This window comes from Crinia signifera, chromosome 1 (genome assembly GCF_055691185.1).
Source record: "Crinia signifera chromosome 1, ASM5569118v1, whole genome shotgun sequence".
Taxonomy (NCBI): domain Eukaryota; kingdom Metazoa; phylum Chordata; class Amphibia; order Anura; family Myobatrachidae; genus Crinia; species Crinia signifera.
In genome coordinates, this window is record NC_139217.1 from 245,128,308 (window position 1) to 245,142,089 (window position 13,782).

Below are 13,782 nucleotides of genomic sequence, written 5' to 3' on the forward strand. Positions count from 1 at the left end.
ATCTGTGACAATCTGCATGGGGCTGTCAAAACCTTGTTTTATTTATATTAAATTGCAAAACTAAACAAAATATAGAGTGCAGAACATAGTAAACATAATATATAACAATACATAATAAAAAAAAAAAGGCTTTAATTGCCTAAACAGTACTTGTGCAATTTTCAAGTAGGAATGAGAAGTCATGCACTAGGACGCTGCTGTGATGGCCCTGTATGTCAGGCACATAGGATGCGTTTGTCAGTGCCTGATGACCTGTTGTCGTGCTGCCTGACTGGCCACACCCTCCTAATAAATATGAATTTACTTGCCCTGGGGAGGCTCCTATTACTGCATGCATGCATGCTTCTTTAAGCACACAAAGGAAGGGATCAGAGCCCTCTCTCTTCATTGACTTAAGCCATTCCCTTGCTGTCCTGCTGCTGCTATCCTTTTGATGAAATAACAAGTGCGCCCATAGTTAATGCTTCTAATAGTGAGTCAATTTCTACGTGTCCTGATTGTATGTCGGATCCCTACATCATCTCCAGTAAAAAGATATCACTTGTCATGATTTATGAATGAACGTGACTGCCTGACTGCTGCAGAGAGGACGGGACACTGGGTGCCGGCTGAGACATCAGCAGCAGCAGCAGGATCGCTCAGTGACTGTTGTGTGTTGGAGCAGGGAGAGCATTGGGATAGTGGGCTGGGCTTGTCCCTTCGCTCCCAGCTCACTACTGCAGCAGCCGGCTGTGTGTAACACCAGAGGCAGCAGCCAGCACCTGGAGACTTCTGCATGACTATTGCAAAGGTAAGGACGTGTCACAAGAGGTGTACTTTGCATACAGTGAGCGTAGGATAACGTTACTTGTGCTATTGTTACTCCCGTTTATTGTGCAGTGTTGATATGTGAGCTCTCAGATACTGTCCTGGATACAGCGGGTATGGGTGTAATCATGTGTCCATGCAGTGTAAAATCTCTGCATTACAGGTTCGGTGTACAGTATATGGTGACATACAGGGTGCCTTTGCAGCTGTAGACTCTACTGCACTGACACATGGATGCAGTGCATACTGATTGCTGCCCTGTGTGTACAAGGTGATCTACTGTACATGTACACACCCACTCTCACCCAGCCATAAGTGAGCACTGTTCCATTTGTTTACCTGGTACATCCTTTGTATAGTATTCTTTGGTGTGGTCTTCAAAGTAATTGCTATTGGTCACAATAGCTGTGTTAGATGTTCTCCTGTCATCCTACTCATTACAGATTTAACACATTTAGTACAGTACTGTACACCTATGTGCTAAATACATGCTGGGACTACTCCCTTGCATGTTGTGGTTGTGTGCCACAACTTTATAAGATTATGAGCTACACACTGCGATTGTCACATAGCAGCTGTCATCACTTCTTACTTGTGTCAGTTTTGTAAAAATTGAATAATTTCCCCCATACCCAGTTACTTACAGCATTAAATTATGAACGTTTAATGCACATTCGTTGGTCGCTCCTTCACACTTGTCCTTCAAATACTTTATATAGATAACATTGTTATTAGTTCCAAAGAGAAGTGTATCAAGGTCTGGACACGTTAAACAATCCTTTGGCTACACCCTGAATACACAGTTTAGCATGTGCACAGTGTCTTGAGTATGGATGTCTGTATTGATTAGGACAGCCTGCCTTTATGTACTGCATTGCTGTCCGATATTGTTTGAACCAGATTATTTTGGAAATAATGATGTTTGTCTCTTTAAAGTCAGACATGTGTCAAGAAATACTGCAATATATGGGTAGTAGTCATTAGTCTACCATGTCATAATAGGGGAGATTGAGCAAAGTGCATTGACTGTGGGCCCCATCCAAATACTTCTTGGATTATATTTTGTTGTATGGACTCGGAGTCACTATCCGTAGTGTCAATACACTTCATAAATGACTGAGGACACCAGTTCTATCAATAAGTTGATCAAAGAAAAGTTTTAAACAAACATAAGTGTGTTGGCGAAATTATTGAGGACATTTTTTAATATATGCTGTGTGAATGCGCATTTAAAATTATTTTACAAAGAATCTTATATTAATAATCTATACAATGTAGTAATATTTTGCACTCTCCTTATATAACATATATTTTGTTAATTGTATTTAAGTATTGCAGATTACTATTGGGAGCAGCATAATAATTGCCGCTGCTCAACATATATATATATTTTTTGTGTGCCTGATATTATTTTAGTAGTAATAATAATAATAATAATAATAATATTATCTTTCATTTTCATATCAGTTAAGCAACATTTGGTTGATTTCAGTTTTTCAGCATTTAAAACTAGTGGAATAATATATCACTTAAAAGAGATAGGATGAGATTTAATAGGATGAGAGATTCAGAAAGTGAGAGATTTGGTAAGAAATCTCCAGGTTTTTTAAATCGGCAATCATTTACACTGCAAAACCAGTTTGATTTTGAAGTTGACATGATTGCTGCTTTAAAAAAACTGGAGATTTCTCACCAAATCTCTCACTTTCTGAATCTCTCATCCTATTAAATCTCACCCAAAATCTCTATAGCACTGTACTGATTTTTCAGTCAATACCTAATAATACATTTTCCTTACCTATCCATAACGTTAAATGAAGTCAATTTGAGTTAGTATGTATGTATGTAAAATACAGTATATACAGCATTTTAAGATAACCTGAATCTGAACTATTCAAAGATGAAGAGAGCTAACTAGATAAAGCAATAACCAATCAGCTCGTACCTGTCATGTTTCAACCTGTAAAAAAAGCTAACTCTTCATGCTTTAATAAATAACACCCGAAGTGCAAAATCTGCTTATTGGGCCGATAAATTGTGGGAAAAGTTTAATATCGTATGCCATCAGATCAGATCCTGAGATTGCCATAGCTGCCACAAGGTTTTGTTTTATCCTGGGACAGTGATTGGCATCGCATACGATATATTGTATACAAAAGGACCGCATACAATGCAACGTATGCAATCATAGGGTAGTTGCCTAGGTATTGCATGTGGTAACACGGCTAATGGTGCCCATACATGGAGTGTTGTCCCCATGCAACGCGATGCACATAGCACAAAAAATATGTGTAGCCGGTACTTTTTGTCCTAGATCGCATCCCATCTAGTACAATTAGCATGCTGCTGTAGCACAAGGAACGATTTTTGTACTAGATGCGATTTAGTACAAAAGTATGGAGCACATCACTCCGTGGAAATGAATAAACAGTACTTATATGTTAGATGGGTGCCCACTATAGTAAGTACGCTCATACCCCCACTATCCATGTCGGCATGGAGTTGATTTTATATAGTGTGGCGAGCGCAGCGAGCCACCGAGCCCAAAGCGGGGCGAGCGGACACGGAAAAGTAAGCAAATAGCTTAGTGGGCGCCCAACTAACATATAAGTACCGAATAAACAAATGGTGATGGTGCCATTGAAACATGGCCCAAACAATTATTGTACTCATTGTGGCCTAGTTTTATAGCTCCTCTTCAGTTTCTTTGGCTAAAAGATTAGCTGCATATTTACTATACACCAGTGGTTCACAAACTCTTTGGAATCACAGTGCCCAAGAGTATCAGGATTATTTTCACGGCGCCCCTAGACCAAAAGTTTGTTATTGGTAAATTAGAAAAAAATATTATATTTAAAACATTTTGTTTATAGATAATCCTTGGGGTCAGTTATGTGGTGAGGGACATGATTTGCTTCTGTTTGTCCACATATTTTATGATGGGAAGCCACAAGAACTAGATGTGCTTATTTACAATGACCAATTTGAGTTATTTCTGGACCACCAACCTGGAGCACCCTAGGGTGACAGGGCACACGATTTGGGAACCACTGCTATGCACTTAAAATTGCTGACAGTAGTTTTAGGTTCTGGACTAATCCATTACATAGGCAGGAGCAGTGTATAATAGTAGGTCATGCCTGTCATGCGATGTCTAGAGGTAGCATTTTAATGACATGGATCCTTAGGTGTAACAGAGTACGTAATGTTACCAGACTGGTGAAAGTTAAAACTGTCTTTTGTTTGTTTTTCCTAAATGATGTGCTACAGCTGGGAGGCCACTGTGTAATAGGATATGATATCTCTTCAGCTTGTTTAATGCTTCACTTTATTGTGTAGTTAACTACCGCAGTGCCACAGAAACATATTAGGGTCTAAATAACCGGTGCTGTAACTGTATTTTGGTGAACTACTGATCTTGCACTGACCTGGTAGACAGGTTCTGCTTCCTGCAGCATTTTTACCCAAGTCTCCTTCTTTCATCCTACAAAACTGGTCTCCAAATAAAGGGCTTTGTGTGTACCAAGTATTGGGGCCTTCACATGGGTCAACACTGTTGATGTGTTAGCGCTGTGTGCTGGATACTGGAGTGGGTTTTGGATGACACTGTTTGCGCACTATTTTAGCTCTCCAACCCTGCTGCCCTCTGCTGACCAATCTTAAGAGCAACACTGACTCTTGTGTAGTGGACCAAAAGAGTTTTTTAGGTCTGCAGAGAAATGGCGCAAGGGTATTTGAGCTGATATGCTTAAATAAATCTGGAACCGTTTAGGGAATATAATAACCAGAAATTTTATTGTACATAAAAACAAAAACAGTTTAAAAAAGCAGTAAAAAGTGCAAGTGCCAATTTTTACAAAAGTGCAAATGCAATATAATACATATACATATAATGTATTTCACAAAAAACGGGGACAGATAAGGTATTGATCTCACCAAGCGCTGTGTGCTGGGCGATCTGTCAGGACCAGTGTTCTCCGTTGAGAACACTAGGCCTGACCTGCAATCTCATTAGATTTTTGGGTACTTATGTAGTATCTGGGCGTCCGATTTAGAAATCGGATCGCATCGCATCGCATGCGACCAAATCGTATGCGATGCGATGATCAAGATTTTTCCATAGGATTCAATGTTAAAATGGTCTGAGTCCATTTTAACATAGAATTCAATGGGAAAAAGGAGTCCTTTTCCTTTCCCCACTATCCAAGTGGGCATGGAGTTGGATATAAACCTGTGGCGAGCGTAGCGAGCCACCGAGCCCGAAGCGTGGCGAGGGGACACAGAATACTTTTTAAGAAATATGCGTTCGCTCGCCACGCTTCGGGTTCGGTGGCTCGCTGCGCTCGCCACGCTATATAAAATCAACTCTATGCCCACTTGGATAGTGGGGAAATGAACAGGACCTTCTTAACATTGAATCCTATGCAAAACCGCATCGAATCGCATCGCATCTGATTGTATGCCTTAAGGTAAGGCATACAATCACAAAATCGGACGCCCAGATACTACATAAGTGCCGATTTTTGTTGCATGCAGGATATTAATCGCCGGGCGATAGCTCTTGCTGGATAAATAGGCCTTCCAGGCCCAAGAGTTTCTGAGGTGCTCCTTATACCCCTATGTGCCATCTGTCAGACCCCTCCATATGTCCATTTTGTGCCATCCTACTGCTCCAGCATTTTATTTAAAGTTATGAAATGACTGAAATCTGAAAAGGTACCATCATAATAGTTGTTTAACTAAGCTATGGAGATGTACTATCCTGTAAACACTAATAAAGTAGCGGGCAGTATGCTCCAAACTGTCAGGATACATGCTGTGTTTGAAAATGGCAGTTAGCTGCTGTTTGGCTGTTTACTACTCTCCTCTTTATCCCTTTTCAAGGCTTAGTACATCTCGACCATAGGGAGGTCTAGACTAACAAAAGCAAGGGCATTTTACCAGCACTATTGGTCAAAAATGACAACAGTAGTTAACTTTGTGCTTTCCTGTCATGCTCAGGTTCCGCTCTTGCTTCTGATTGATTGCCAGCAGAAGTAAAATGAGGTCAGGATATGATATCCTGTTATGGTGGTGGACTAGAGGTCATTAGGCACAGCTTATGACACAGGAAGAGCTGTGCCCCTTATGCACTTGGTGTACAGTAAGAGGGTGTTTCCATAATCCCAGCAATGTTCCACTGCTTGGGATGGTGTAGGATGATCATGGCCACTCAAAATATTTGCAGAAATAATGGGAGATTGCACAATTTGGCACGCAAACTACAATACCGAATGAACAGATTAATTTCTTAATGGAGCAGATTGAAATTATTTTACATCACAACTACTTTATTTTAACTCAAAAGGAATCTTTGTCGTCAAGTGGGAGGACGACCACATTTGGTCGAACAACATCTTCTCGAAATATATGCTTTTTTGGCATCGCTACATAGATGATGTGTTGTTCATCATGTGTTGTCAATACTGTACATCAATAACAACAATTTGGGATTAGAATTCATTACCACGAGTCATGATAAAGTCATATATCTGGATCTGGAACTCTTAATAGAAAACTACAATATCTCCACCAAAACTCAAATTAAAACAGTTGATGGAAACTATTACCTCTCATACAACATTAACCACCACAGACGTTGGCTAAATCACATTCAAGGAAGCCAACTATGCAGATTAAAAATAAACTGCTCAGAACAACAGCCATACCAAGAACAAAGCATAGTATTGACACAGAAGGTTCATTGAAAAAGGTTGTAAAGAAGAAACCATTAATAAGGAAATTGAAAAAGCAAACCAAGTAAAGAAGAATAACCTAATACGATACAAAGACAAAACAGAAGAAAATTTTGCAACTATCCCAGCATTCATAGCCCATTACAGCTCCAACCACAGTGAAATCGGTACTATTATCAACAGACATTGGCACATACTACAACTAGATCAAGCACAAGCTCCAATCATCTCCGAACAACCGTGTATTGTATTTAATAAAGCAAGAACTCTTTAATAAGAATTAACAGCTATTCATCTAAAAATGGAATAAACCAACAAAAAAATGTAAAACAGGATGTAAGACCACTAATATCAAAATAACCAAACCCATCACCAATATCTCCTCAAATTTCTCCATAAAGAAATACACCATCAAGACCATCTTTCGTGTGACACAGGTGTCATATACTTTTTGGAGTGCCCATGTGGCCTACAGCATGTAGGTTAAACTAAGCAGCCTAGCGAATTATGTTGCTTGTCAATCTAATTCTCTACGTAACCGGCCTAGAAATAACTTCACACCAACACACTTATCTAAAAATAATGACGCGACACCGATAGCTTAGTTTAAATGGTCATACTTATTTATTTAAGAAAGAACTGGTATGACCCCTGATAAAGGGGATGGCAAAGACCAGGCACCTGAGACCAGAGACCGTTCAGGGGTGTTGCCCAGGGCAACGACCAGGTCGTTCCCAATCTCCTAAACACCCCTTACCAAAGGCACAGCCCGCCCTGCGTGGACATCCCCCCGCCTCTAAGGCCTGACGCGAACATATCCGCCTAAATGTTCGTCGCCCCACCACGCTGAGTCGAGGCCCGTCCGCCCTCCTGGCAAGGAGAGGGGTAATACCACGCAGGGACCACCTGACACCCTTCTAGAATCCTGGTCGAGGGTGCTGTCCCGCCACAGCAATGGTACCCTCTGCTGTCCTGGACACCTAGTACCAATGACCCGCCATCCCCTATAAACTGAACAAGCCGAAAACTAAACTAACTGTTTAAAAATATCCCTTAGAAACACCGCCATGCCCTCCTCTGAGAGGTGCACCCCATCTGGCCTGTACATGCCTGGGTTCTCCCTCACAATCTCTGGGTGTCTCACTGCCACTCCCCCTTGCCTTACCACAAACCTGGTTAAGGCGTGGTTCAATTTCCTCCTAGCCCTCTCAATTGCCTCTGCGTTTTTAGCGCATCTCCGACAAAAATGCAGGACGATGTCTGACCAAACCAGCCTCAAGCCGCTCCATCTATGCAACAAAGCCACAAGATCTTTCTCCATTTTAATCCTTAAGGCTATGCCTGTAGTTTTAGCCAGGTCATTTCCGCCCAGATGTATGACCAGTATATCCGGCCTGCCAACTCCACTAGTTTTCTTCTCTAAAAACCCAAGTAGGTCCTTCCACAACATACCTCTAATGCCTAACCACCGCACTGATTTTGCGTTCGCCAGCACGGGCGAGGTTCTAGCTAAAATGTGTCTTTCCGCCCAAAAGACATAGGAGTGGCCTACAAACCAAACTACCCCTGTGGGGCCAACGGTAGGGGGAGGGGCTGTAAAGGAAGCAAAAACCTATTCGTTAGTATCTCTACTTATGCTCTATAGTTACAATTAACGGGAATTTGACTAGGGTCCAAGTGGAGGTGAAAAACTCAAAAACCTCAAGAGGGCTTCTAAGTGTGGGGCCAGATTGAATTAAGCACCTCTTAGAGGAAAAATAAAAAATTCACTCCACACCGACGATTGCGGAACGCTAATCGTTCCATAACCGTTTGTAAACATAATGTTTTTGGACCCGCGCAACAGGCGCATACTGTACTTAACTATGTCTAACTTATACTTATACTATACACTTAAAGCATGTCAATTCTAACATATTTCTTAAAGCTATCGGATTTCCACCTGCCCACGGCTTTGATTGCGCTCTGTGGCAAGCCTGCCACTGCTGCTGACGTAGCTGCGCCAATCCGGAACGAATGCGTTCCGAAATCCTCAGGCCTTAGCCCTAACGCCGCTACTCCCTTCTTCATGACCGCAGCAAACTGAAATTTCGTTAGCGGAGACCTGTCTGCATGCGCCAAAAATTGTGCGGCCGCACAGTGTCTCACTGCTACAAAATCGCCAGCTAAAGTAACTGGGCAAATGTTCTTGTTTGGGTGTGGTTTTAGCGTGATCCAGGTGCCCCTGCCTTGCTGGTCTGTTTTAGACCTCCTCAGCCTGCATTGCACCTGCTCCCTGCCAACCACCACGTCCTCCCAAAGTATGCCCGAGTTTACTCTCTTATTACGCGCAGTTAGCTCGCTAACTCTAAAAGCGCCGTGGAAGGCCCAGGCGAAAGCCACCCTAAAGAGTGCTAGCTCCGAGCCATTGTCTGCCACCGATGCCAACACTTGCAACAGCTCGACTAACCTAACTTCGTCCAAGGGGCGCCTATTATCGGGTTGACCCGGCTGAACGCGTGCCCAACCCTTCATCGCTTTACTGAGAATGAATGACTTAGTTGGATCCGACATGCTAAATAGACGGCAATGAAAAGCTATTCCAGCCAATGTCGCCGCCATAGCCGACTTGGACCGGCCGCTATTATAATTTTCCCATACAAAAGCCAGGAGGCAGTCATCAACGGACTTACCCCTAGCCTCCGGCTGCTGCTGATATCTACACCAATCCTCCCAGGCTTTTCCATATGCCCTACGAGTAGCTGGCGCCAAAGACCGAAATGCCAATTCTGTCATGCCGGCTCTACCACCTGCCAGACAGAATTTGGACAACTTAGGCCGGTCTCCGCTGCTGCTGGCACTAGTTCACGGAACCTAGCGAACTGAAATCTTGATAAAGCGTCTGCGACTTCATTCTCAACGCCTGGTACGTGCTTAGCCCTGAAATTGATATTGTTTTTCAAGCAAATAAGGACAAGGTGCCTCAACAATCTCAATGCTTCCGGTGATGTTGCCCTTTGATTGTTTACAGAGTGAACAACCCCTAAATTATCGCACCAGAAGACTATGTTTCTGTTTGCGAGCTGTCCTGACCATAGCTCCACTGCGACTATGATGGGGAAAAGTTCCAGTAATAACATGTTTACTGTGAACCCCTTGTCAATCCAGGATTGCGGCCACTTCCCACAACACCATTCCCCTTGAAAGAAAGCACCAAAACCCGATGACCCCGCAGCGTCTGTAAACAGCTGCAGTTCCCAGTTCGAGGCTGCCTCGGATTGCCATATGAGACTATGATTAAAACTAATCAAGAATTCGGACCATGTCTTTAAATCATCCTTAATTTCCTTCCCTAAACGGATGGTATGGTGCGGATCCTTAACCCCGGCTGTGGCCCTCTCTAGTTTCCTGCAGAACACCCTACCCATAGGTATGACCCTACAAGCAAAATTAAAAGAACCCAGCAGGGACTGGATGGTCCGTAGCTGAACCCTTTTTCTTTTTCCGCAATCAACAATTAGTCCTTGCAGCCTGTGCACCTTGTCCGCTGGAAGCCTGCAGCAACCCTCCCCAGTATCAATTTCAATACCCAAGTACGATAGGACCGTTACTGGTCCCTCTGTTTTATCGTGGGCTATGGGAACTCCTAACGACTGGAACACCCGCAACGCGACTCGCAATGTCTCCCCACATGTTGCTCGACCTGCTGGTCCTACTATAAGGAAATCATCCAGATAGTGAGCTACCCCTCTGGAGTCAGCCTCACTTTGAATGCACCACTGAAGGAAAGTACTAAACCTTTCAAAAAACGAACAAGAAATCGAGCAACCCATGGGGAGACATTTGTCTATGTAATAAGCCCCTTCTAGCTTAAAACCCATAAATCTGAACGAATCAGGGTGCAGTGGGAGCAACCGAAACGCAGATTCTATGTCTAATTTGGCCATAAGCGCCCCTGGACCGAAACTCTTAACCAAACTCAGAACTTCATCAAACAACTGGTATCGCACGCTTGCCAACTCCCCAGGAATGGCATCATTAACGGAATTGCCGGGCGGATAAGACAGGTGCTGTATCAGGCGAAATTTGCCTGGAGTCTTCTTGGGCACCACGCCTAGCGGTGATATGCACAGACCTGGTATAGGGGCTACCTCAAAAGGTCCCTCCATCCTACCCAGCCTGACCTCAGTTAGCACCTTTGCCTTAACCACATCCGGCAATTCCCTGGCTGACTTTAGGTTCCTATTTGTGTAAGTGAAAATTTTTTGGGGAATGGGTAGGGGGAAACCATAAACGAAACCCTCCAACAAAAACTCAGCATCTAACTTATTGGGGTACTCTTTCAAACAACAAGCCAACTGGTGTACATCTATGGGGGATTCAGCCTTATTTAGAGCTAGACGTGCCCTCTCCCGATTTGCTGCCCCCTTTGCAGGATTTGGCAGGATGACCTGCCCCGCATATTTTACATTCGTGCTTAAAACGGCACTTTGCCCCCCTGTCACATTTGCCGTCGTTGTAGGCGAAACATCGCCCTTTCCCCCCTGACTTCCCCGACGCTTTACCCCCTTGAAAGGACTTCTTCCCGGCGGCTTCTGTCATGGGCTCCCACCAAATCTCAACGTGTTTTGAGCCCATGGGCATGATGGGGGAACCCTCGTGACAAAGACGGAATTTTTCATCATATTCCCTCCACGCCGGACCTTTATAACTCATGAACATCTCGTTAATGAGGTGTAAGTACCTAATAACATTCAAATACTCTGTAGGCCTAAGTGTAAGGTAACATGACATAAGTAAGGTAACATACTGAGGACTTCAACCAGGTACAAACTAGAGAGAGAGGGGGGGGGGGGGGTTGTGCTTGCGCAGCGTTGTACTTATCCTTTGGGTCACAGATCTCACTGCAGATCAAAACTCAAAGAGGAAGTGCAACCCCTGTGACCTCAGTTATATACCCCTGACCTGGGGTGCTACCCCCTGGCCACCCATTGGTGGGGGCTTCCCGCCCTGCATTAACCCCTCCTTCTATGCCTAATCATTTTCAATAAACTTTATTACACCAGCCCAAATTCGCAGTCTCTTAACTACACTTGGGCTTATACAGCCCTCGTTCCACCTAAAATAAAAATGATAACATGTTTGGCGGAACACGTCTATAACATTAATAGAGGTCTGCTAACCCATAGCATTTCCTGGAGAAACATAAAAAAAAGACTCTAAGGAACTGATATTCACAGCTATACAAAAAATAGAAGTAAATTGGAGAGGTGATCTAGTGACAAACTTTAAGAAAAAAGAACCAAACTGGATTTTTGACTTGCAGACTTTATTTACTCTAATTTACTAAGATGGAAGTTCTATTTCACATGGGATGTTGCTATGGACAACCAACCAGAATCCATTTATTTAGCACCTTCTAGAAAATAATAGATAGTATCTTATTGGTAGATCTCCCTCGGCCATCAGGAGCAGATAGGACAGGGATAGTTAGCCCGCATCAACCTTGCTCCATACAAGCGGCAGCGGGACTCCACTGCCTAGCTGGTTATATCGCTAGTTGCCAAAGCAGACTCCACTACACCAGACCACTCTGCCACCACTGCCATCTAGACAAAAAAGAGCTGTAAACATATTGGCATATCTATAGAAAAAATACATTTATTATTTTATTTTTATTAATATATTTTAGTTTAGAGAGCCAATAATCTAATGGCAGCTGGTCCCCACCCCACAGAAGTCAATTGCAGTGTTAGCCTTCTATTATGTAGGATTTTACAAATGCTAATACTATGCATGTAAATCAGTCTTACAATGGAAGGCATTGTTTCTAATGTCAGCATACCTACTTGAGTTGTTGTGTGGTGTGCTGTGCTAGTGTTGGTGTGTGGCTTTCTGTGCGCTCAGTATATTTACCATTGGGATTTCCAGAGTTGTTTTTTACCAACTGCAAGGAGTGCATTATTTTGAAATAAAAAGTTTAACATCCCTGTGTTATTTAGAAGTGAAGTATTTATTGGATCCCATTCCCTTTTATCTTAGGATGGGTTCATCAGTCAGATTTATGGGAAAAAACTCTGGGGTATACTGTGCTGGAAAAAATTGGGATAAATAGCAGCCTTACTTTTTAGTTAACTAATTGTCACATGAAGAAAATGCATCTCGTTTAGAGAACTCCTGATACAGCAGCTTTGTTAGTACGGGTGCCGGACGGCTCCCCAACAGTCGGGATTCCGACAGTCATTACTTTGACGGCGAAATCCCGACTGCTCCCTCGTGGGGGTCCACGACCCCCACTCGCCACCGTGCCTGCAGCATGGCAAGTGCAGTGAGCCTGCAAGGGGCTTCATTGCGCTCCTCCCGCTGTGCAGTCGGGATTCCGACGTCTGACTAATGACTGTCGGAATCCCGACTGTTGGGCAAATATACCACACCCTGTTAGTACTGACTGAGTAGAATTGTATGTGCAATGATCTTATTATTCTATTTCTTTTATCTACTTTAAAAAGTAGACCTAAATTAGTAAGAGATTATTCAAAAGTTTTTATTATCTTCTTGGTAGTTTTACTGGTTTATATCTGCACAAAGTCGATAGTGGGCAAACACAAACCATCAACATTACCTTTGCTCATGTTATTTGAATGCAAAGTCCAGTCAGTGAAACCTAATTAGACCATAAAAACTGAAATCAGTGTAGTATTGGCCAAGCAAACTTGTAGTTTTATAGATGCCTAATAAAAATTTGTCCTCATCTTCCCATTGGCTTAGTGGTGATGCTGTGCCAGTCATTAACTGACTTTATTCTGCTGAGATTGGTAAATGAGTACATCTAGTTTTAATTATTCTTTTAGTACATAAATTGGCACCAATTGCTGCATTACATCTATTGGATTAATCAGTATAATACCGGATGGCTAGCCTGATCAGTTAGCTTAAAAAATAAATAACTGTAGATAAGATGCATTATTTTGGCAATACCTTTTGCCTTTACAACAAATCCTCTCAGTTATAGTTTATATTTTTCGGTAAAGAATATGATTATTGGGGCGTGGCCTGGAGTAGCTAGGAGTAGGATGTGTTTGCCAGCTCTCCCATTCAAACTCCTGTTTAAACATCCTTTTTTGGAAATACTGCCCTTTACAGGTTAGATATAGCGGTGGGGTAACCTGTCCTGTATCCCCTGAGGTGCCCGGTGGATTCTTCTCCTGTGCATGCCTATATGTGGTCCGGTGTTCTCTGTAGGGGGCGTAGGTCTCCAGTG

At 42.9% G+C, this 13,782-nt stretch overlaps 1 protein-coding gene across 1 annotated transcript in view; it reads left to right on the forward strand.

Annotated features, from left to right (window-relative positions):
* The first annotated feature begins 346 nt into the window (after window positions 1-346).
* The window catches only part of CORO2A (coronin 2A), a 154,129-nt gene continuing 140,693 nt past the window's right edge, over window positions 347-13,782 (forward strand). The window contains exon 1 of the mRNA XM_083179611.1: window positions 347-790. Within this exon, the coding sequence (XP_083035737.1) occupies window positions 776-790 (15 nt within the window). The 5' untranslated portion in view covers window positions 347-775. The remainder of the gene's footprint in view (window positions 791-13,782) is intronic.